We start from the raw sequence: 25,978 nt of genomic DNA, 5'->3' as shown, positions 1-25,978 counted from the left end.
TTAGTAAGTTTTCCAACTTTTGCCAAGAGGGAACTTTAGATATTGGTCCCTAGATTATGTTCACCCAGTTTCATGCAGATCGGTCAAACTTCCTAGGAAGAGATCGATTTGAAGTGTTTTTCAAAAAATCCAAAATGGCGGAAAATCTGTACAACCAGAAGTTATGGGTTCTTGAGGCAAATTTGTTCCTCATGAGGAGAGGCATCTCTGTGCAAAGTTTCATGTCTCTACGACATACGGGGCATGAGATATGCCCATTCAAAGTTTGCAATTTCAGTCAGTTGCTATAGCGCCCCCCTTTGGCCAATTGATGTAATGTTGCTTCATTCGCATCCTCCCATGGCCCTCTACCACTGTGCCAAATTTCACATGGATTGACCAAGTCAGTGAGGAGAAAAACGCGGAACAGACACACAGACACCCACAGACAGAGTTTTCATCATTATATAGTAAGACGAAAAGAGGGAGTTCTGAAAGAGTCAACGCAAAGTGCTTAAAAATGACCAACAGAGAAGAGTCCTTCAGTGTCAGTGATAGTAAAACATTAAAAATAGACCTTTTGATGCGGTTAATTTTCGTGAGAACGCTTATTCATTCTTTGTGGTAATTAATTTGTAACAGTTAACTGCAACCTCTCATTGTCATGAATTTTTATTGTATTATTAGTTTTTTATTGCCTCTTCTTCATAAACACAAATTCACTTCATTCTGCAGCTCTATTTCATCCACCTGCCCTTCATTTTGAGAGAAGAAAATGTGCAGCAGTAAATATTTGTCCCCTCTCCTCTTACCTCCTTCTGTGGTAATCAAAAGCCAGAAACCAGGGTCAAACACAGCACAGCAGCCCTGCTGATGGCAGGTATTTAGCATTATCTTGCTTAAATCTCAACACTTTAAGAGACGTTCCTGCTATCACATGGCTTAAATCTCCAGCTGAAAGATGGAGTCTATCTGCAGCGCCCTACAGAGGAGTTTTTTGGGAAAGGGTCATCAGTTTTAACTACCAAACGTAACCATATGTGGTGTTATTATCCCTCGAAAATGTATCTCCCAGCATCGGGTTTACCATCTATCCCAGGTCATTATGTTATTTTTTAGCAGATATCTGGTGAACAGCTGGACGCCTGTGTTCTCTCTCAATCAAACATCTGAAGGCCTCTGTAGATCCTGGTTGGAGGCCAGTCACCCACTGTTTTATAATGGCGTCAGAGCACTGCTCAGCTCCTCTGTAGCCTCCGATGCTGAAGATGCCTCGTCTGCTTGCAGTGTGAGCAGTTGCACAAGGTGTTTAGAGAAACTCTTTTTAATGGAAAGAATTCCGTGAGCTGTAGCTGGCTGATAAATGCAGAGTGTTGCATAAGGCTTTTTACAGAGACGCCAATGAGTCACAGCCATGGCACATTCTGATTTCCAGTTTTGTCACCATCTGTTTTCTTTCCTTTTCCTCTGCTTGATGTTCTTTTGATCGAACAATCTCTCACAGTGTATGGCCTTACTTTGATCCATAATAGTCATAGCCTGTATAAAAACCCACTTGGTATCCCAATAAGCGTCCAAATCCTATTATCCATCCAGGGTAATAATATAAACCACATCATATCCTATCAGGATGATAAAGTGGGGCTGGCCCTCTCTGTGTCATGCTGCAAGAGCTGCACCGGCTTTTTTATTGGATTTGGCCCGATGCACTCGCATTCATGCTGGTGTTTATGAGTGGCAAATTGCTGTTTGATATCCAAATAATGTCAGAGGGGGGGATCCTCTCCTAAGTTACAGGAGCCGGGTGAAAATTGCAAGCCCCCCACCTCCCCCCAGTCAGCCATGATGGATTGGTTTTAATATCGAGTGAAAAGCAAAGATGCACAGTGATTAAAGAGAGAAAAAAGGAGCTCTTACTAAATCTGTTTTCTTGCCTTTGTCTCTGCATTTCTTTCACTTTCCAGCAGAGGCAAGACGTTTTGACAATGCCGACGTCTGTTGCTTTTTGTGTGGCTTTACGAGTTGTTTTCAGGTTGTCAAGTCTGAGTTATAAAGCTTTTATTTTGGACGTAGAGTGCACATTTGGTTTTGATTTCTTTGTCAATGCTTTAATGATTTTCAATCATTTGAAAGACTGCTTTTATGCATGGAAGGAGGCTATTACAGCTCAATAATTTCACACTGAAAATTAGGGCCTTTGCTTGAATTTAGGTCTGTTTGGTTAGATGCACAAAGGGAAATTTAGGTCATTTTACATTCACTTCAATTGGATTCTGCTACTGAGAAAGAAGAAGGCTATTTGGACATGTCATGGGCTTCTGTGTATGTGCTTTATAAAGCCATCCTTTTGGACGAATGTCCCTTTTTTGTCTTTTTTTTATTTATCTTGTGTCCTTAATCACCCAGGCTATTTGCACTTTCTCACCAGTGGCTGGTTTTCTCACATCATGATTCAGAGCATTTGACAACTGTTAGGATATTTTCTACAAGGTAGCTCTCGTTCCAGTCTAAGGTAGTGAAAGCTGCGGGCAGAAGAGGGCAATGTTGTGCTACAGACGGCACAGACGGAGGAGTTGAGAGGCCGGAGGAAGCAGGGAGAAATGTGCATCTCTCTGCATTGTCTCTCACTGTGATCACTCCATTTGAACTCCTTGCCTTCACAGGGAGCCAGTGGTTCCTTCTCATATGTGCAACATTATCAGGCCGACAGCTGGGCTTTGGAGAAAAGGCCAAGTTTTGTTCCTGTCCGTGCAACCTCTGTTTTTTTTTGGTCTCCTAATGCTGTTTGGCATTACGTAGGTAGCACTGCACAGAATAAACTGGGAATAAAACACGCACACATATTTTATTTCTCTACCTTTTATTCCTTTGTCCCTTTTCCTCACCTTAACCGCATGTATACACCTAACCCTTTCGCTAACCCGCTAACCCTAACCCTACCTTAAACCAAAGGAGCCCCCCCCACAGTAGAGTGGGCTCTCATGTCTTGATCCCCACATTGTGATGAAAACAATACCACCATATGTACCAGCCTGCACATACACAGCCTTATTACATGACTTCAAAGCAGTGAAAAACAGAGGAAGACAGTGCTTCACCGATGGGAAAACATTTGAACATCAGTCATGCAATTCCTCCGCTTTTGTTTCTTGAATAGTTGTTCTCTAAAGAGCAAACTGGTTTCAAAGTGAAAAATCCCATATGGTTTAAACTTGGGCTCGAAGTAATGAATACGTGGCAGTAGTCACATTCATCCTGTGAAGCACAAGTTTTCTCCTGAAAGTGTACAATATGTTGCCAAATTTAAGCTGTCAGTGCTGTAGGGAAGCTACTGTTAGAGCCTCCACCCCTCCCCTTTTTGGCTTGCTTTCTAAAAGGAGACACATACTCCAGAAAGGCTGGCTCAGCTGAAGGAAAACTTGTCTTTTGACTTAAGTATATTTGTTGTTGTGTGCTATATACAGTGTTTGCAGTCTATCACACATGATTGCACTCATGATCCATTCAAGCGTTTTCATTCAGCTGTCACGTAGGAAGAGGCTCTGCACTTTTCCCCATTGTTAGAGAAATGTGAGATTCTCACTTCAACTCTTAATTTATCTCCATAAGAAAAGAATATACTATTAGTGGAAAAAATCAAATAAATGATGTTCTTCCCTGTCGATGCAGTTTTAGGTGTTTCAACCTGAATACGTCTGTGATGAAAGGCACCCATTGATTGAACCTGAAACATTCAGTGTAGTAGTGTAGCTGGTTATTATGCTGTTTCTCTGTTAGTCTTCATTATTATTTTCATTAACTTTGCTAAAGTTAGCCCACGTCTCAGCAGCCGTCCCTACTGCCACCCCAAATAATCAACTGTTAAACTATGGAAAAAGTAACAATAATATCACTAAACAATGAAGAGCTGAAATTGTGTTAGGAAAATGTGCAATATTTCTGTACCCACACCCACGCAGGTGTTTTCACTTTGCGTCATTAGACCTATTTTCAGCACTGACATCTCTCCCTAGCTGCACCTTGTATGGCAGTGTCTATCGTCTAGATGAAACCACACCCATTGCTGCATGACGAAAGTGGGCTGCCAGATGTCAAAGCCCGATGATAGGCTGCCAGCCTACTGCTGCAAGTTGTACCTGCTATGGCACGCTGGGGGCCCTGTGAAACTGCACAGCTTGAGTTCATCAGTGGCTTTGAAAACCACTCTTGCCAAAAAACTCTGAGGAAATCTACCCCCTCTCATTCCACTCCTCAGAGACAGGACATTGGGTTTTGATGCCTCTCTACCTCCTTTATGTGTCTATGTGTCTTCTTCACATGTGTATGCCTCCCATGTCTTTACCTGTTTTTACAGTCACTGGCTGAATTCCAGTTGCTACAGCTGTTATATGGAAACTTTGTGGAATTTTAACCAGCTTTGTCATCACAGTGTGAGTAGTGTGTGCAGATGAGCAGTGTTTGGCTTCCCCCAGTGCCATGAGCGCCCGCAGCTCCCTGCTCATTGCTAGCATAGGTCTACCGGACTTCTGCTTGCCTGCACACACTGTCCACAATGCGATGACACAGAGCTGATTGAAAATAGGCGATATTTTCCTTCAACTACACATGATTCTATTTTCCAAGCCACTGTAGCTGTCATGTGTTGCAGAGACAGACCTTCAGTGGCTGGACTGCCATCTAACTCCCTGCTGGAATAGCAAACTTTCCATGGGGAGTGAAAAAGGGCTGTGCGGTACATCTATGGATGCACTTGCAAGTTTGGGGTGGCTGTGGCTCAGTGGTAGAGAGGGTCGTCCAGCAATTGGAAGATCAGCGGTTTCGATTACCGGCTCCTCCAGTCTGCATGTCACCTTGAGCATGACACTGAACCCCAAATTGCTCCCGATGGCTGTTCCATTGGTGTGTGAATGTGTTAAAAACTGAGTCGCAGGCAGCACCTTGTATGGTAGCCTTGGCCACCAGAGTGTGAATGTGTGTCTGAATGGTAGTGGAAAAAGTGCTTTGAGTGGTCAGATGACTAGAAATACACGTATACAAGTGGAGATCCAGATAGCAGCAGCAGTAGGCTGGCAGCCAGTTATTGTGCCTTGAGGTCTGGCAGACTGTTTTCATCAGGTGGAAGTGGGTGTGGTTTCAGCTAAAGTGGGTTGCAAAAAATGATAGACGAGTTACATTATGTCAGCTTTTTAATATGTTGAGACTGGTGACATTACATCATATGATATCCAACATGTTCCCAATGTCAACCTGAGCAGATGTGCTGACAACAACTGTGTGGGTGTGCGGAGCCTTTAAACATCAGTTTTCATTCTTGACTTTAGAAATAGTAGTTTGACAAAATAATCTGTCTTCAAGGTCCACTTAATATTTGTTGCTCAGAATCATGCTTTATGGTTGTACAGGCAGAAAAAAACAACAGAGGGGGCTGACTTTTAATGTCAGGTATCCTACAGTAAAAGACACAGCTACTGACCACAGATGTAACCATGCACAGTACATGGTGTGTTTGTATTTAAACCGCTGTGTATATTATGCTGCATATGTGTGGGTTGTGTTTGCTCTAATGGTGCAATTATCACCTTTTATTTCAAATGCATAGCTTACACCTATGGATTCTTCAACCAGTTGCTTTAGATTTACATAACTGGCTTAAATGAATAGGTTTGATAAACAGACTGAATAATCCTGTTTCTTTTTCTTTGCATGTGGAAGGCTTAAGAGATTGCCAAGTTGGTGACATGGCATAAACATACATGCACCACACCACACAGAGATACATTTTTGACAGCGATCTGCGCTGCCTCACACTATAAAAAGAATCCACATGTTCAACTTAAAAAAATGAAGGTAACAATTTGCATGGATCTGTATAAGCAGTTCCAACTGTGGCCTTATTGAGTAAATCCTTTTATAATCCGACAATCCCAATTGGTTAAGTACAACCAACATTATTGCTTTGACCCCCAAACCTTAATAAAGTTAAACCAACTTAATATTTATCCAGAAGTTGTGTTGTTATTTAGTTATTTATCTTAATTCAGTCCCACTCAAGAATCTCAGAAATGTTCTTAATTTTTTAACAACTTCTTAAAATAAGTTGTCAACTGATTAAAACACTTTAATGCAACACATTTATTTATGCTGAAAAACTTTTTTTATTTTAAGTGTTATCCACAAACCCCATGAATAAGTGCACTGTGTTTGTGTCTGGTTTGAAAATGCAGGCTGTTTGAACGTGCGTAGTTGTAATTATGACACCTGTCTGTAAACCATCACATTTAAAGCATAATGTTTTTTAAACTCGTTCATGAGCTGCATATTAAACAGCAGCTGGTGTTCATATTAATCAGGATGCACATTTCTGCTCAGCCTGCCCTGCAACGCAGTGTGTATCATACACACCTGTATTTGCTGTGGCAGTATATTGTGTTTTTGTGACTTGCTTCTCTGTGCTGCGTATATGTACTATTTCTTATTCATTCCTTATTTTCCATGCAAGCAATTTCATGTTTACAGGAAATTGTAAACATGGACTGTGGCAAATATATAGATTGAGATCTTTCATATGAAGGACACATAGGAAGACTAGATTTGTTATCAATGTTAGTCTTAAGGAATAAGATGGAAATATATGAATATAATATATTTTTTATGCTATTTACTATGAATTTTCACCTACATACAATTATTGGCTGTGTATCCAAAGCCTGATATAGCTTGTTACTCTGTGCCATAGAGCTCCAGTAGTGTACAGCACTGTTGGAGTCCCAGTGAAGCAGAAGTTGGAGCGTCTATATCTTCTGTGCTGTGATGTACTTCCCAGTGAAACTGAATATTTGAGCAGTGTACAGTTACAAAATGGATTTAAATCAAATCCTTTGAATTGATTAGACCACTTAAAAGTGGGTGGGCCTAGAGTTTAGCGCGATAAGGAGCTACAGCAGTCTGTTGGCTCCGCACACACCTCCCTCGCAGATCAGAAGGACGAGGGAGAGATGAATGAAAGAGTCCTCAGCAACATTGTTTTGGAACTGAAAGGGTTTTGCAACATATATCTCCTCTTGTCTCTCTCCATATTGCTCTGTTAGCTACAGACCACAAATGATGAAGTGCGGGCTGAAATGACCGTTGTGGTAGATATTCGCCAAAAGTTTCATTTGACTGGATGAACTTCTGTAAATGCCTCCGAGTGCAGGATGAGTCATCAGACATTTGAAATTGTTTTACAGAAAAAGACAGGGACTTTGATGTAAAAATACTCCGCTACTGATTTTTTTTTAACATATATTTGGCATATAACAAGCGATAAATGATCAATTGACACAGGGACACAGGATTAAAACTGGGAACATATGTATTTTATTTCACTTGGTCTTTAAAAAACATCAGTGCACCAGATAACCTGTTTCTTTGGTACCATGAACATGGACAATGGAGATTTTTTTTGGAAGTCCAAGTACTCAGAGACAGACTAACACATTGTTGATTTAGGTCTTCTCATGTGACTTGTTGACAAAAAGAAAAATGTATAACAACAAAAATCCTTTCACATATTGAATTGTGCTCCTGTATGAATGCTCACTAGTCCAGAATGGCCCAAAGGAGTCCTCCTTTAAACTGCTTAGAGCTCAGATAAATGGTGAGCAGTAAAACAAGGAGCTATATTGAGTCTTGTTATATTCTGTCTTCCATTCTCTTTTTTATAGGGCATGGCACTTCCTACAGTAAATGTAGCGAGCCCATGAAACCCGCCTGTGTGAAAAGCCATATGATTGATGGACAAAGGAGCTGCTACAGCAGCACAGACAGGCCTTCAGCTTACCTCGGGGCTTAATTCCTTCTCCCAACTGGCATGCCACACTAAGAGATATACACTTCAATTATACATGGGGATGGTGGGGGTGCAGACGCTGCTGCCTTGCCCGAGAACTGATCAATATTTCAGCTCCACGGGGACCAAACATCTAGCGGAGCAGCTGCTGCTTAACAGCTTTACACACTGGAGTGGCACACCCTGAAACACACAGCTATATACTGTCGGTGTGTGTGTGATCGAGGGAATTCAAGGGCCACAAGAGCTACTGCCGAGGTGACAGTAGGGAGAGATGAGAGCCCCAAGGAGGTGTTAGGAGTGTGTGTGTGTGACTTATTTCTAGTGTGTGTGGTGCGTATTGACTCGATTCTTACTTGACTGTTCTTGTGCCATCCCCAGCTCATTTCTCTTTCCGTCACTCCCTCTTTTCCCTCCACACATGCAAACACTCTTGCGCTCAAATGCACACACAGAGTGAGCTCGTCCCTATAATTCTGCTATCAGCACTCCCGGGGGTCTGCATTGCCTGTGTGTGAGGTAGAGAGGGAGAGAGACATTGAGACAGAAAGAAAGAAAGAGGTTCTGTCTGTCGTGTACTTTGTTGTTGCAGGCTTTGACATGTCAATTCCGACTTCCATTGAAATACACCTTTATAGAATACCTTTTTGAATCTGAAGTCTGGCAGTGTTCCTCCAGCCCTTTCATCGTTGTATATTTCCTGCATTCCTCCCTTATTGTGATGCATCTCCAGCGTTCACAGTCAGTGCCCGCAGTTTGTCTGTGAGGCATTTCAGACAGGATTTACAAAATGTCAGGAGACCAAAACCTGGGTGACAAACTAAGACTTTACCCAGCAAGCGTTGAGATCTGTCGTTGGCAAAGCTGGGGATGTTGTAGAATGCAGAGTCTTTGGATTTTTTTGTTGGAGTCAGGGACAAGGCAGCGAACACCAGAGGCAGCAAAGCTAAGAACGAGGAACAGGGACTCGGGGAAAGGTTATGGGAGTTGTGCTGATGAGGAGGTTTTTATTGTGTACAGGCATGTGTTATGGAAACTGGAGTCAGTGTGATGCTGACAATAGGTTCGGACTGTCATTGAAGCAGGCTAGCTATATGTCTGACACAATTACTGGACTACTACTGTTCTTTCATCTTGTTAATTTCTCATCTGTCTCAGACCAGGCTTGGCTGTGATCCAGGGCATATAACCTGTCAGGATACATGTAACTCAGAGTTGACAGTTTTTAACGTCATCTGTGATACCCGAGTCAGTTTGGAGACATAATCCATCTTTGTCAGTGTCTGTCTTCCTCATATCTAGAGAGAAAGCATTTTTTTCAGGTAATAACAGTGTGTTTCAGAGAAGTGACATTTGGATTCAAATTAAATTGTGAACATTTTCCTCACTTTCTGTGGGGTTTGAGGATGATCAGTATGGTCTAAAGTTGTCCCTTTGGACAACTACTTCCCACATTAGCATGACATGTATTATAGATAGTCTTTAGAGCATGATACCTAAATATTTTGTTGACCTCTTCCCAACATTTAATCTAGCATTATTATCAAAATTACCTCTTGACTAACCTTTTGGTCCATGTTGATTTGCAAAAAGACAGATTATCATGAAATTAAAGTAACATTTGTTTTCCTCAGGTGATGAACCATTTACATTTTGGACATCTAGTGACTCAGTGCTTTCCTCTTGTGCCACTCTCAAGCCAAAGTGTCAGTTTTGCACCCAATATTTCTTTCTAACTAAACTGTGTCATCATCAATCAAACATCTTAACTGGTATCAAAGTTGTAGTTAATTTTCCTTCCATAATACTTAGACCCCAATAATTTTTATATGAATTATTCACCCCGTGCAACATTGAATTTGTGAAGAAAACCTGGTCTGTCCGGTGAATGAAGTATCCTAAAATGAAGCAGGTGGCTGCATTTAACAACAACAAAATATCAAAATATCCTTTTACAAACGCGCACACAACTCGTGCAGTAAAAGCCAACTCTCATTTATCCAGTCATAGGCTCAGTACTTCCCACAATTAAACCTTTCTAAACATGGGACCTATTGGTCTACAGATGCCTCGATCAGTTAGTTTGTTTGTGTTACTGTGTGACTTGGTGATTTTTAAGGGTTAATTCAAATTCACCAAAGTCACAGAATAACAAAAACAAACTGATCACGGAGGTGGTAGACCAGCAGCTGGTGTGTTCAGCAAGGTAAAATGACTGTTGTTGTTACTGGAGTCTGGCTTTGAAGAGAGCATGGATAAGTTTCAAATTCAGTTTCACATCAGAAAGCGCTGTGTGACAGCAAGGAAATTTAACGTGTATGGGAAGTACTGAGCATATGACTGGGTAAATGAGATCTTGATTGTACTGCCAGAGTTTGTAAAAGGATATTTTGATATAGTTTTGCTGTTGTTTAAGGCAGGCACCCCTCCTTCTCAGTTTTTGGATTATTTTGTCACCCAAGGCATGCGAGAAAAAAAGTTTTTTCTCCAAAAATTCAACATAACACAGGGTGAATAACTGATATACAAATAAGGTTATTTGGGTGCTGAAGTATAAGTCAACTGGTGTTGCTGCTTTACAGTTTAAGCTTTCCACTGCCCAACAACACAAACAACGTTTTCCTGCTTGACCTTAACTTGTTTTTAATATTGCTGCTTGGCCTTACACTGAGAGGACCCAAATCATAAACTCCAAAACCACAAAGTAGCTCATGATATAGAGTAAATTCTGTGAGAGCGACGGAAGCAAAAGACTCAAAAGGTCAATATAACGCACAAGAGTGTGCAGCATTGATGTGTAATTGCTGCTGCTGCAGTGAAGCAAGATGGTCAGCCACGATACTGGTCACAGATCTACTGCTGCGAGATAGCAGACATAGAGCCAGTGTAGCAAGAGACTAGACTCCATTCGGTCCGAATCTTTGTGATTAAAGATAAGGGAGCATGTGCTCCATGCTAAACATTTGGCCTTGCACCTGTCAACCAAAGTGAAATGATGTTTGGGGTATTTTTGCATTACAGTTGGCAAACATATAAAAAGGAAAGACCTTGAGATGTGGTTGAAAGCTTTGGAAATGTGAGTAAGCAGACCAAGTGTTTTCATGCACCTTCATGTTCAACAAATGTGCTTTATTTTCCTTTGTGGGTGGATGTATTCTTTTTGAAATGTATCAACAGTGATACGTCAACAATCTATTTCTGTCACACTTCTGCATTTATGGTAAAAACAGGTGTCAGAAGGCCCAAAATGTCAATGCCAAACATTAGGGCACTACTGTACATGATTTTTATGTTGGATTCCTTTACCTATGGTTATCATAATGTTTTTACTGTCTGGCTTATGACTTTGGCCGATACCCACTGGGTCTGGTTATCATCTTAAATTTTGATTTAAATCTTGAACTGTCAGATCAAACAATAAGTAAGCAAGATGATGAATCTGATATTTGATGCCTGTTTTCTCTATTTGGCCAGTACCAGAAAACTATTGAGGTTCAGTTGTATACATGCTGGCCAGACATCCTCATCTACAATGACAATAAAAGGTTGCTCATTTCTAAATAAAGTAGCCTCACTAGCATTTTAAAAATTCTCTGTAGTCTAAAATAGCCTCAGATGGAGATTTTTGAAAAATGAGAATTACTGGTCGATGAAAGCCTTTGCTGGATAGAAATCGCATCACTGTCACCCTCATTCCTTGGAGGGATTCCACATAATTGGGCTGTTTCTCCAGTAATTGCTGCAGTCCTCTCATCTTTGGCTGATAAATCAGCTTTTCCCTGTCCTCCACCTGTTCTTTTTCTTTTTTCCCCTCTCTCTCTGTTTTGTCCTTATGACATAAACTTTTATATCAAACCACTTTTTTTTCTACTTCAGCCACTGCACACCTCAGGGGACACATTTGCTGCCTCCATTAATGCAGCCCAAGCCTCTTTTTTTCCTCGCACCAGTCACTCAGGTGATAGAAAAGAACACCTTCTCTGCCTTCAACTTCTCAATCAGCTCCATTACACTCCTTGTTCCTTTTTTCACCTGTCATGCTTTAGGTTTTCACAAGCTGCCTGCTCCACTTCTACGTCTCTGATCCTGCAGAATGGCCCCCTTAAAACACTGTATAGGGTTTAGAAGTGTGTTATGCATTTTTGCAAGGATCCAAAGTTACCAACTCTTCAGCAAGAGCAACATTGTGTTTGAGTTAACAGCTTTCTATTGGGGAGGTGGTGTAGTTTTACCCCATCAATCACCGGTGACTGACATAGTATCTGTCCCTTCGATGTCTTTTTTAATTTGACACAGAAGCGGTTAGCAGCTGCTACGGAGCATTGATGTAACATTTTTCATGCTGGTTAAAAAAATGTTGCTTTAATGAAGCAGTGTGTGGGATATACTGGCATCCAGTGGTGAGGCTGCAGATTGCAACCAACTGAATACCCCTTCACTATACTGTATTGAAGCCTCTGCCCACCTCTTGCTTACCCGTGGTGGTCTTTGGGTAATATAAAAACTTAAAAGGCCCTCTCCAGTTATGTAGATATGAAGGGCTCATTCTGAGATAACAAAAATACAATGATTGATAGTTGAATAGTGATAGTGAATATTATATTCCATTTCTGCCAATAGATCCCCCTAAATCCTACACACTGGATCTGGACTGGAGTTGTTATTTTAATTTACAACAACCGGTCAAGCTGTGTCAATCCCATCTACATTTTTTGTCATCACCATTTTTTGTGGCAGTTTCTCTTTTGCTATTTTACTGGAACCGGCACACAAACATGACGCTGCCATTCTTAATACCCAACATGATCTCATCCCTACTTGTCATATTTTGATGCTTAGTCAGAAACCCAAGCCCAATCTTGATGACACCAGGGACAGCCTTTGCATAGCATCTTAAAACAAAAAGGATCCGCCGATCTTGGCGCAGAAGGGGTTGGTGGTTAGGTCTCGGCAACAAAACCACTTGTTTGGAGTTAGGAAAAGACTGACTGACGAGTGAGTAAGGACTGACGAAATGAACGACTGCTGTGACAAAATAACTGATTTTAACTTTCACATGAGACATGAACACCAGTCCTCTGGGTCAAAGTCTTGCCTGCTGGACACATTCACTTCCCTTCCCTCTAAACCTAGGCAGACTTTCACACTCTTAATAGTATGTCTGTTGCTATGAACATTTAATAATGATGCTGATGGGTTTACATTGGAGTAGATTGAAGGCCTGGGCGACTGTGGCTCATAGGTAGAGTGGGTCGTCCACCAATCGGAAGATCAGCGGTTCTGCAAGATACTGAACCCCAAATTGCTCCCGATGGCTGTTCCATTGGCGTGTGGGTGAGTGGATGGTTACTGAGTAGCAGGTGGCACCATGCACAGTAGCCTTGGCCACCAGTGTGTGACTGTGTGTGAATCGGTGAATGTGACATGTTGTGTAAAAAGCAATTTAAGTGGTCGGAAGACTGGATAAGTGCTATCCAAGTGCAATCCATTTACCTGGAGCGTCTTATACAGGTGCTAAAGGGTATCCCCTGCGTCATTATAGTGGCGCCTGAGACACTGCCCAAGCAGTGTATTCCAACCTACAAAGGTCCAATGAGAATAGCAGCAGACATGTCCAAATCATTGAAAGAAATTAGAGATGGTGGCAGTGACTCAGAGGTCTAAATCTGTCCAGGTAAATAATATTCAGCCTGATAGGGAAATATTTTTGGAATTCATTGCTATGACGTTACACTGATTCTTGGAACATGTATTGCTGTTCTGTTTGTTAATTTGTGGTGCATCATGATGCTGCCAGAGTTGCTGCTTTTGCTCTATTTGGGATTAATTATCCTGCAGTCTAATTTAGAGCGATTCTGATGGTCTGTTTTCTGTTTGGATCCTCGCTGTTTTTGGTAGCTTTCCCTTGGGTCAATTTCAGTGGGACCGGTGAGGACCTCTTGTTGGAAATCTGTTCGATTCAACTGTCACACATACGCATACTCTGTCCTATCTGCCCCAGCTGCGATCCAGTGACATTATTGGCCACAAGGAAGCCTAGAGCCTCCATCCCTCTCATTTTCTCTGCTTCTTTATCATCCGCACTGCCGTCTCTCCCATCCTGGTGACAGTCACAGAATTTCACAGCGAGAGGATTTGCGATGCTGATACCTGCTGTTTCTGTGCCTGTCAAATGACTTACTCTATCTCTCTCTTCCCCTCTGTCTTTCTCTCTCTCGCCTCCACCTTAAGGCGTTGGCTATCCTGCCAAAACTAGTATCAAAGCGTTTTGCAGCCAAGAATCTTACTGAGTGCGTGTGCCTGCTTAGCTTCATAGCACTTCATGAGCTGAGCTATGACTCTGAGTTTCTGCTTTTAACAACAAAGTACCAAGAGGAAGGCAGCTGTAGCAGATATACAGTAGAGCTCACAGTTACATGCACACATATGTACTGCATTAAAGCCTCATCATGTATTGTGTGTGCCTTTTTTTCCCGGTGCTGTCTGATGGCAGCCTTTATTCATCTTAGACACACATGCACACACAGTCACATGCATTCAGGTACATGCTTAACATGCATATATTTAATACAGGCATACAGACATGTGGAGCTGGCCTGTTATCTAAGTCCCAGGTAGCTGACACTAGCGCTCCCAGCCTCCCAGCCAGCATGTTGACTAAATGGAAATGCCCTGTTTGCTTTTCTTTTGGGAAGCCTCCAGGGGTCAAACAACAGGGCCCTGTCAATTACACTCCAGTTGCTCTGGACCTCTCTATGCAAAACCAATGCTCATTTGCAGCCTCTTTGTTTTGTGCAATGCCTGTGATTCCCCCTTCAGTGCTTGCCCAGTTGCCCACAAGTCAGGCATTTGAAAGACCACCTCGAGGGGGCAGGAAAAATTAGTCTCAGCTTTTACAGTCTGATAGCAGTGTGAGAGGCACATAATTGCTTGTTTAGCACCAGCAGCCACTAATAGGACTCTATGAAGCTATTACACAAGTTTTTGTTTAAGTTTTATGTATACACATTACAAATCACTGATTGATACGTACATAATGTAACACAGTTTTGGTTACAGTCATCTTTCAGCAAACAGTAAGTCAGCTTTATGATTTAACGTAGCACTAAAACAGCTGTCAAACCAAATATAGATGGATGTTTTTAAACTCTTTATCTGTGAATTAATTTTATGCATGAAATTAGGCAGTGCAAGCTGTCTTAAACTGGCAAGTTTAAGACAGCTTCACACCACATTAAATGGTTTTTTGCCTCAAAGGCAGTGTGATAAGTTCATTCCAACAGTTCATTCAAGCATTTTATGCTGCATCCAAAATTGCACACTATGCACCACATACTCAAAGTGTGCACCAATATTCAACATAATTTTCTGTAAATAAAAGTAATAAGGCAGCAACTAACGATTGTTTTCATTGTAGATTATTTTTCGATTATTTTCTCAATTAATCAGGTTGTTTGGTCTATTAAATGTCAAGCCCGAGACGATGACCTCAAATGTCTTGTTTCGTCTACAACCCAAAGATGTTCAGTTTACTGTCATAGAGGAGGAAACAAACCAGAAAATATTCACTTTTAAGAAGTTGAAATCATAAAATTTTTCTTTAAAAATTACTTAAACTAATTGAGGCTTATCAAATTAGTTGGCCATCAATTTAACAGTTGACACCTAATTGATTAATTGATTAATTGTTGCTGCTGTAAACAGTATGTATCTTTTCAGGAGCAGTGAGCTGTAATTACCACATCACTTCCTGACAGCCTTCTTGTGGGTTAAAGAAGCGTAACCATAGCAACCTGTGCCAACCTCAGCTCCACTGGCAATTTAAGATTAATTAAAAAAATGTGTTACGCTGTCGTCTACCACAATGCATTGAGGGATATGTATGCCATCACAGTGTCTGCTGTTTGAATACTGTAATATTTCACTGGAAATAGTGTGCAGTTAACATACTGTTGTTTTTTTTCGACAAGGTGTTGGACACACTGAAACAATCTCACACACAGTCTTAGCGTACTAAATAGCATGTTAGTCTGGAATTTTGGATGGAGCCCGTGATACGTTTCTTACCTGCTGCCATAGCAAGTAAAACCAGTTTACTATGAGACAGATTCAAGGCAGAACCACCATCACAATGGTCTCCCTTTATCTCTCTGGCTCTCTCTTTTCTACCGCAGCTTTACATCTCACAACAGCTCCCTCACGCTTTCATTTGCCTCTTTGCTGTCATAGTTAAGTTTTCTGTCACCCACAAAGGGGTCTCAGCGAAGCCCCCAGAAGCTGCAGACAGACTGGCTGTCAGTAGTGACAGTGACTTCAAGCTACATGCCTCTGTGCTGATGATGTTTTAATGTCACCCCATTGCCGTTCGCCCCTCTTTACTCAAGTTGCGGGGGGGTGGATATTTACCCCTGTGAGAATCGATTACTGCTTTGTTGACAGTCGCTGCGGAGTATAACCTCTCATTAGGTCCGACATATGCTGCGCCTGGCATTGCTGCCGATGCAAGCTGTTTTCTCAATGACATCTCCCAGTGCTCCTGTGGTGTCTGGAAGGAGCGAGATCTCATAACATTGCCTTAACGTAAAGTTCTGGGGAAAAAGTGTAGTCAGTTTATGCCGGTCTTGAAATGGCACAAATTTGGAGCTTTGCTCAGGCAAACTGAAGTAGGTGTCAGTGTTTAATTTTTGAACATGAATACAAATATATTCCGATAGCTAGTGGGGTAGCAGTATGCAAAGTTAAAAATTTAGAATCCTCTTTTTCCCACAAGACAACATTTTGCATGTATCAATAAGTTATCTAAAACAAAACAGTTGGCTTCTGTTGGAACACGCCTTGCTTCATTTCCTGTTAGAATATAACACTCACCTCTTAACTCACAGTAGGTGGAAGACATAGCACCATCATGCTTTTGCCCTGCTCTGAACAACAACAAAGGACATGTAAGAACTCTCCATCTGTGAATTTGTATTGTAAAATATATTAATAAGGCCCAGTGAGGAGGAACAAGCTGCAGCTTAAAGCAATTTTGTACCATTGTGAAAAAAAATGTACAAATCAGCTAATGTATAATGAATTTAGATAAAAATATTTATTCAAAACACTTGACACTCTTTTATCCTTAGTTAAGTTTTATGTTTTAAAATATTCATATCGAGTCATGGCTGTTTTCTTGAGCATTGACTACATCCTTTGAAAATCTGAATTACTTCAAATTGAGGAAAGGAGATATTTGCTCCTTTGGGATGTTGTGTTTATTTATTTATTTTTCCTTTTTTTTCCCTGAGATTGGAACAGAATCAATTTGGAGGTATATCAAAGCAGTGAGGCAGATGAAAAAGAAATTCTACCTTTGAATTGGAAATCCGTCATGAACAATGTCCGCGTTTGGATTGCTCTGAGGCTTGGGACTACGTCTTTGACCACAATGCAAATTCCACATTATCACATGGGGAGGAAACTTGGGTGAACATGATAGAAGATATGGGACCCCCCCACCTGAATGTCTCATTTATACAGCATGGGATAGGTTCAAGAGAAGTTCAGTCACAGATGAGACTTTGATTTGGGAGTTAAGGTTGGAGGGAAATAGATAAATAAATAAATAAATAAACCGAGTGAAAGTAAAGTTTTCAGCCCATGAATACTGAATGACATGCATCTTGGGATGGGGGATATTTTTACTCTCTCAGCTCAGCCGGTGTTTGTTGCTGCGAGAATATCTGTCTGAAATCCAGCGCAGCAAACACACAGAATAAATGTTCAGTACCAGAAAATGCATGTTACTATTATTAAGAAATGAGTCAGTTGTCAGACGAGAACAGATGTATTGTTAAGATTGCATAAAACAACTTCTCTCTCAAAGTTTCCACTGAAAGTGATTCCTCACAGTTTCAGAGCCTCACTGTTCTGATACCAGACATTGTTACTTATCCCATTCTGTCTCACTGCCCGTGTTGATAAAGCCTTTACAAAAATGTGTTAATGTTGAATCACCTCCAGCAAGAGACTTTCATCTTAGCAGACACCAGTTTATGAGCTATTTTGTGGATCTCAACATATTTGTCGGTAAGACAACGTCCGGTGAATATATGAAAAAAGGCAAACGGACAAACAGCTAAATCAAACCGTGGCTAGACGAGTATCTTTGCCTCCTATGTTTCCCATTTGTATTCTGCAGTGTTTGTATTTGGAAAACTAGTAATTTAAACTCACCGTCCACATAGATAAAAGACTGATGTGGCTGAAATAGGAATGCCTCTGAGGTTTTGAATTTGAATATACTGCTCCGTGGTGGCTGATAGCTGGGGTTGAAGATGAACAGGCTCTGCCACAGTGGGCTGGGAGAAATTGGCTCTGTATTTCAAGGTAGCTCATGTCTACTTATGCCATTTTTTTCTGTTGACACTGTCATGTTCTTCTTTATGGCTTTGAAAAATAACAGGCTTTATTGTGCTTGGGGACCAATGGATCACAGAGCATTTGTGGGTCTCTTTATCATATTCAGGCCTTTGTGCATGTAAATCAGTGTGGCTCTGCTGTAGGTAGGCTATTATTTCCAATTTGAATGGCAGATCAGAGTCTGTAAACAATTGCACCTACCTGGCACCGACTACAAACAGGCTCCCACAAGGCTCGGCTGTCTTCCTCTGAACTTGTGTAAAAATAGCGAGGTCAAACTCCCCCAGTATAATCCTAAAGAGCCTCCTCACCAGGGGGACATACCTGCTTGTTTAATGTGAGACGTTTGGTGTCACACACTCACCAATCAGGTATTCTTGTCAACCCTGGATGTTTGGCTCCTTTCTTGTAGAAAGCTGCAAGAGCGTCACTTTGTGTTGAAAAGTGTTGGGAACATAAGGGCTCAGATGAAAAACAATTTTCATACAGTCGTTAACATATGCAATTTTAGGCAATGTAACTGGGGGATTGGTATGAAGTCAGAGTATGTAATTATGTTGGGTCGGCAAAAAACGGCACATCAAAATGGAAATATGAAGGTTTTTCTTTTAAGCTTTCTCCCAGGACATTTGAGTGTCAAACGTTGCCTGCATTTTGGTGATTTTTTTGCACCAGTTTGTGGTGGAAATGTCTTTATTTATGCTAAGGAAAACATAAAATTCATGCAGCAGGTGACAATTCAAATTCTGTCCTTGATTTTTGAAGCATTGTCTTGGATACAGCTGCTTATGGTCTGGTACCTAGTTGCCATTTTATTAAGTCCTGACTTCACCTGCGTAACAGCGTTCATAACACAACAAAATAAGCAAAGGGCAGGGTCTCCGCAGATAAATACATCACCACACACCTCTAGTGGGTCATAATTAATGATTGAGAGGGATTTCTTTTGTATAAGTCTACACATTGTTTTTGTTTGTTTGTTTGTTTGTTTTAGGAAAATCATGTGTAGTATAGCTCATATGTGTTGTCAAGCTCACAGATAGAGAGTGGAAAACATCAAGAAGACACTGTTGAAGTTACTGATCAGTATATGCATGTTTTTGGGTCTGAGGCAAACAATTTTTTTGCTTGGTAATCCGACTAAACTGCCTTTTTGTTTCACTTTCTCATTCAGACTTGTTTAGATATGTTCATTTTAGCTCATGTCTTGTTTGAGGGGAGTATTTTGTTTCCTCCAAACCAATCAATAGTGAGTGATTTACCATTTCTGGTGATGTCATTTTCATTTTATTGCTAGCAGTTGCTGGGAGTAGTTAATTTTTCTCACAGTGATCGTAGAATTGTGCCCTCTTTTAAGACTTTACTTCATATGATGAGGCCATCAGGAGCCAAATTTAGTTAATTCAGGATACCTGTCATCTGGAACACAAGTATACCATGGAATAGGTTTGTATTGCCGTGGTAGCCTTTTTATGTACCTTTTCTTTTGTTTTCTCAAGTTTTATAATGTTGTTGCAGAGAAATCAGACAAACCTGGTGAAAATTGTACAGTCTTTGTGTGACTTTTATTCTCAGTTTCCCTGGATCTCTTGGTGTCAAGGGCCCAATACTATATGTGTATGATGTTCTTGATTTGACTATCCCTGGACTGCAGTAATCTAAAGGCCAGCAAGAGCTGATGCTGAAAACCGAGCAGGCTACCATTGGACTGTGCACCATCTGCACTTGTTTGTATGTCATTTCCCTAAAGTGATTCTTGATGTGCTGTTTATAAAATATAGCATAATACATTTAACAGAAGGCTTTGGAACAAGGCATAACATGATTGACTGGCAGTTTTATTTAATTTTTTGCAAAGACAAAATTCCACTTTGTTATAGGGCCCTTTCACACCTAACTTGTTTGGTTAGTTAAAACGAACCCTGGTGTGTTTGCTCGGTAAGTGCTGTTGATTTTGGTTGGTGTGATAGCTGTCAAACAGAACACATGTGCGTTTGTTATATTGTATAATGATATTATCTGCTAACTTGCCTTAAAAGCTGTTATGACTCCCCACAGATGCCACAATTGCCACAATGATTCAATGTTTCCTTTGTCTCATTTAAAATCAACACTACGGTTTAGATCGCAGACATAGGCATCAGATAAGATCCAAGCTACATATCAAACAAATCAGAGATCTAGGATTGATAACATCTTTCTCCCCTCTATGTGCTATGTGGTTCTGTAGGTCCTGTACTTCCATACCTCTCTGGGGTTGCCCAGCACGGTGGTGGTTCTGGAGCTGGTGTCGTTGTCACCCAGGCCAGACGGCTCCCAGCAGGCCCTGGGGCGAGGCTTCACTGTCCTGGAGCTGTTTACTAACAGGCCAGAGGCTCAGGCTGCTGATGGTGACAGAAGGTGATTAGCCTATTCCTAATTACACCAGCCAGGTATTAATTCGGTTTCTCATGAGGAGAAGGTTGAAGGACAGGACAGGTTTTGGCGAGGGGGTTACCATCTGAATATTATCCAGGGACTTGCCAGATTGTTGCATATACTTGTGAAGCCCTTGCAATAATATGAGTTGACACTAGTTGACACGAGAATTAAATGTAACTGGCACAACATAAGACAGATGTTTTCGTTACATTGGCAGCTATAGCAGCTCCATCCATTCATTGATTCATCTAATCAGGTTGGTTTCAATTTATCTCCTAGGCTGAATCTACACCATGGATCACCAAGAGGCCTCCTCCATCCCCTCCTGAAAGACACTGTTGACTGTAAGGACCCTTTTTATATACTATGTACTATATTTACCAGCAGTGATAGAAAGGCTGGTCTTGTTTTCACCTTGTGAGTCTGTGTTAGTCTGGATAGACTTTGTCATATAGGTTTGGTTCAGATCACAATTAAGACGGAGTTCGAAGACAGGTGTGGTTCGAGCAAGGGTGTCGCAAATAAGGGGGTAGGAAGGAGGGAAGGGGCCATTGCCCCCCCACTTTACACCTCTGGCTGACATTCGTTTTAAGACGTGGATCGCTGTACCGTGGCGGGTTTGATCCCATCGCAAGTTGGTCTGTTGTTATTATGGTAAATAGTCTGTGTTTATAAAGCGCCTTTCTACCTTAGAGAGAAAAGTGCTTTACAATTTGCCTCTCATTGACCCATTCAAAGACACAATCATACGCCAACAGTGGCTGAGCTGCCATGAAAGGTGCTGGCCTGCCTATCAGGAGCACCTCAGTGTTCACAGACAGTGGTCAAACGAATGACCCGCTCTACCTCAACTCACTTAGGCCTATTCACTGAGGTATTTGTCCCAGTAATGCAGTAGAAAAGCTGAGAGGGCCACAGAACATGTGGGACTTTGTAATATTTTTTTTTTCAGGCCAGTAAGGCTGCATGTGCTTTCTGAGCAGAGAACCTTGACAACCACATCATCTTTAGCTACACAAAGCAATAAAGGGTGATGTGCCACACCTCCATTCTGTTCTTTGCCATGTTATGCAAGCTATGCTGTTCCAAAATTTAATATCATATCAATAATTCACTAACACTTTATATAGTCTGAAGGGGTTATGTCAGATGTAACCTTTGGAGACTGTAATCCATAAAGGTGTGGGGTGGGGGTTGAGTGGCTCTGCTGTGCCAGTTTAGCTTGGCAGAGAATGAATCTGCATAGATGTGCAAGTTACCGATAAAGTGAAATGATAAAGTATCAGAGTGATGGCTTATGCTATGATAAAGTATAGTACAATAAAGTAGTCTGAAAAGCTAAACATTTAATTTATCTAACCCAGCTCAACTGGCACCACCATCCTAAAACCTCACAGAGTTGGAAAAACTCCCAGCACAAACCTTATAGGGGAAAAACTAAATAAAAATTTGGTCTGAAAACTCAAAAAGAGATACCAGAGCAGTAGGTCCTGGGAGAAAACTATAACATGGGCATTGTAATGGGCAATGACATTTGAAGAAGAAAACATAAGTGTGAATTGACACAAAGGTGAGTTTTGTTGTCAAGTATCTGAATTCTCTGCCAGGTACCATCACAGACAGAGGGGTCAGCTGCCATGTCAGGTCAGTCTAACAGAGGGAAAAGACAGACAACCACACATTTGAGGCAGATAATACCTTGCCCCTTGTGTTTAGGTTGAAATGAAAGTATTCCCAGGAGGCCAGGGTCAATGTACTATTGACCATCACGTCCTCCATATTTTCTGCCCAGGCCAGTGTCAGTTATTTCTGTAGTTTAATTTTAAGAGACGTTTTTCTTTGATAGACCATGTGCAAGTTGTATCTCAAGCTCTCAGAATGACTATAAAGATCGTAGCACTCTGCATGATACCTAACAATTACATATACGATGAATAGGTAATGAAGAAAGTTATTACTGATGATGAGATGAATGAATATAACTGTGGATCCCCTGCTAGAGGTTGACAGTTTGATTGTTCTTCTGGCTTCGGGTGTGAGTTGTGTTGGGAGACATAACTATTGATTGGATTATGTTTGAATATTAGACTTGTCTCGGTTCCGCATTACAGAAAAAATCTTGTTGAATTATTAAGGTTGCTACTGAAGCTTGGGGTTGGTCTAGATATGTCCTCGCTTGGCCTAAAAACCAAGGCTATGAATTACAAAACACTGTAGTGTCTCACAGTATGAATAACACTGCGCCCAGTGAGAGCCAGAGTTCCTGTCTTGGCTATCATGTCACATGAATATTAGAAAACCTCCTCTCAAACGGACTCTTACACTGGCTGAATTATTAAACATATGCCTGTTGTTTAGTAGAACGATGCTTTTTTGTTTTAAGAGCCATGTTGCTGCCACTCTCGCTGTTGCTCTTTTATGGTCAGAGCCCTTTTTTTCAATTCTTTATATCGCTTTAAGTTTCACTGTGACAGAGACACGCAGCTCCTGCATCTACTGCTTGATGTGAAGCATTTAGAGTGTGAATTTGTAGAGCACAACAAGTATCTTAAACTGTTCTGTGCCCGAGTGAAATAAGTACATTTCCTTATGGTGGTCATTCATGTCTGATTGTGTGAAGGAATTATAATGAGAAAACATGCCCTGGAGGCTGACATTGTTTTTATCCTTCATTCATTACAAATTCCACTTTATTCAGTTTCCCCGACTTTGTTTTTTAAACTACCGTTCCCCGGATAAGAATAATATCTTCATTACTTCTTGATGTGTTGCAAATGAAGTTGGGGTTAAAAGTTGAACTGAGTGAAAATTAATGAATTAAAACTATAAATGGCTGTATTTTCACTTGTCTGCTGTAGCAAGCATCACCCCACTATCAGCATTACAATGGAGTGTGCTTCCTTATTGTCCTAAAACAAGCTGATGGATTAAGGCAAAGATGTAGTTCAAGAACGGATTTTGTCGCTCACCTGACTGCAGGGCTGGGCCGGTTTACTTTAATTCTCTTCTTATGCCAACGAGTTTGTACCGTGCTGTGTTAGTTTCAGTTCATTTCACTTAACAAATAGATGCAGACAGAAAGTAAACCAGCATACATCAGGGATGAGGGTTATAATTTGCTATCCATTATGGAGTCAACAAAATTGCATTCATCTGCAGCATGCCACTCTCAAATGAGCAATCTGTACTCTCCCTTTCTCTTCTCTAGCATCTGCCCTCAGGTCGGTTCATATTAGGTAAGACCTGCCCTATTGAGGGTGGGCAATAGGGCTGTACCGAATGTCCTTTTTTTCTTTACAAGCTTCTGTTGAGTTTTTGAATAAAGCTTTGAATGACTGTCATATTGTGTGACATCACCTTTAAAAAAAACTCAAACAAAATCCTCAGTTTGAAAGAAGTGATTCATTGGATTGAATGAGTGTCTTTTTTTTTAGTAAATCAACTTTGTGTAATTAATAAATGTATTTATGGTGCTGTTAGAATGTCACGTTAATAGCCTGCAGGTGCTAGCCTCTCGTTGTGTGCGGCAAATGTTTTTTTGACTGCAATAAAAATGTTATTTTCGAAATACTAAATGGCAACAAATACGGATTGAAGCAGAATAATCTGTATGTTGTGAATTTTGTAAATATTTGCTTTTATCTTTTTTTCAGTCGACTTTGACTTTTGCACTTTACAACGCTCTGTTTGACCCCGTCTCACTTCGAAGTCATTGAGTACTTGGTTAGTGACTTCTGGCGTCAGACACCAATGAAAAAAGCTCCTCGTCAGCATGATACGCAGCCGATTGCCTTTATTGCATAATGGTGGATGGGTCCAGCAACCACCGACTTTGACCTGGCAGGCCCGGTGTTCACTTCCTGCCCTGTAAAGCCAAACCCTGTTGTTTTTTTCAAACCCAACCATGTGCATGTGTTGGCCAATCAAACCATGTACGTTTGTTGTTGAAGGGAAAAAGCGTCAATTCACCGTGTTGTACTGACGTAGTGTGTTTATTTTGAAAGAGACTGTATGCAAACTATACATTTCCTTTAAAAAATTTATTGTGTATTTTGAAAACAGACAATGCATGTCAGAAGTAGAAGTTGACACAGCGTCCCAGAACGTCAACAACCAACACACCCAGGGTACCTTGCACATCATATGTTGAAGTGGAAAGTCCTTCACCAAATGTCAGTATGTGACAAGGTCGGAGTGAGAATGTGTTGTAATGTTTGGATAGGGGGCTGCCCTATGTGTCTGGGGTAGTCGCATACATATGGCTTGAGGCCAGGCAGAGCACTCTTTTGTAAGGCTCTATTTGTGATTTGGTAGCCTGAAACCTGAAATATGAATGTACATCCCAGGCCATAACATCTTTGAAGCATGTTGTTGATTTTGTATCACTGGGAAAAACTTGTTGAAAGAAGATAATATTGACTGCCTGACTGTTGACTGACATGAGCTAGTGTTTGTCCCTGTGCTTCCAAAGGCGTCTTTAGCACAGCATATACTGTGTACATAATGTATGAACTTCCCCGGTATGGTAGTGTAAGAACCACAAAGCAAACAAACCTCGGTCCTATCATTTACACAATGGAGCTTATTTTCCGTTCCAAGGCCAGTAATTGTGCTCTGTCCTCTGGGGTACACAGGAAGGACAGCCTTCTGTCCACTGTTTGCAGGGCAAAATGTGGTCTTTGTCTTTCACTCTCCCCTGAGAATTATTTGCTGCATCACAACATGCAGCAAAACATACATTTCATACATTCTTACATTGAAAATCACTTGGTTCCTCTCACATTACGAATAAAGAGAGATGAATAGGAAGAGAGAGTTTACCTTGTGGCCTTGTGGCAACTCAGTTTCACACAAACAGTAAATGTTACACGGCATATTTGGGTCACAAAGTTTATCGAAAACTTTGACCTGCAATTGCATTTATTATGATTTATTCTACAGCGACTATAAATGTCTGTAAAAATCTCATGGCAATTTATCTTCTATAAGTGGAGACATTTCACTCTGGACCAAACCCACCGGCCGTCATTGCCATCCCCTAGGGTCCAACGGCTACAGTGGCAAAACATACACTGTTTCTGTTGTTCATGCCTACCTGTTTTGCCTTTCTGTGATGTTAAGTTTTTGTTGTTGTGAATCTGTGTGGTATTGTTCAGTGTCATTGTAGAGACCATAGCATTTTAGGGCAGAGCTATTAATGGCAAGGCCTTTTTACACATGTGAAATGGTGTATTTTATGCTGTTTAATGTAAGTAGCCTGGGAACCAGACAAGTCTGATACCATGACTGACAACTTGAAGAGCCTGCGTGCTTCACACAAAATATGCAATGACCTTTTTGGCTCTG

The 25,978-nt window shown here is 41.0% G+C and overlaps 1 protein-coding gene across 1 annotated transcript in view; it reads left to right on the top strand.

Moving 5' to 3' along the window:
- Nucleotides 1-25,978, top strand: part of nphp4 (nephronophthisis 4) — a 229,400-nt gene that overhangs the window by 8,097 nt on the left and 195,325 nt on the right. Inside the window, exons 4-5 of the mRNA XM_050066031.1 lie at nt 20,442-20,611; nt 20,912-20,976. Coding sequence (XP_049921988.1) covers nt 20,442-20,611; nt 20,912-20,976 — 235 coding nt within the window. The remainder of the gene's footprint in view (nt 1-20,441; nt 20,612-20,911; nt 20,977-25,978) is intronic.

Source organism: Epinephelus moara, chromosome 16 (assembly GCF_006386435.1).
Source record: "Epinephelus moara isolate mb chromosome 16, YSFRI_EMoa_1.0, whole genome shotgun sequence".
NCBI lineage: Eukaryota > Metazoa > Chordata > Actinopteri > Perciformes > Serranidae > Epinephelus > Epinephelus moara.
Note: the sequence above shows the minus strand (reverse complement) of the source record. Positions and strands in the feature narration are given on the sequence as shown.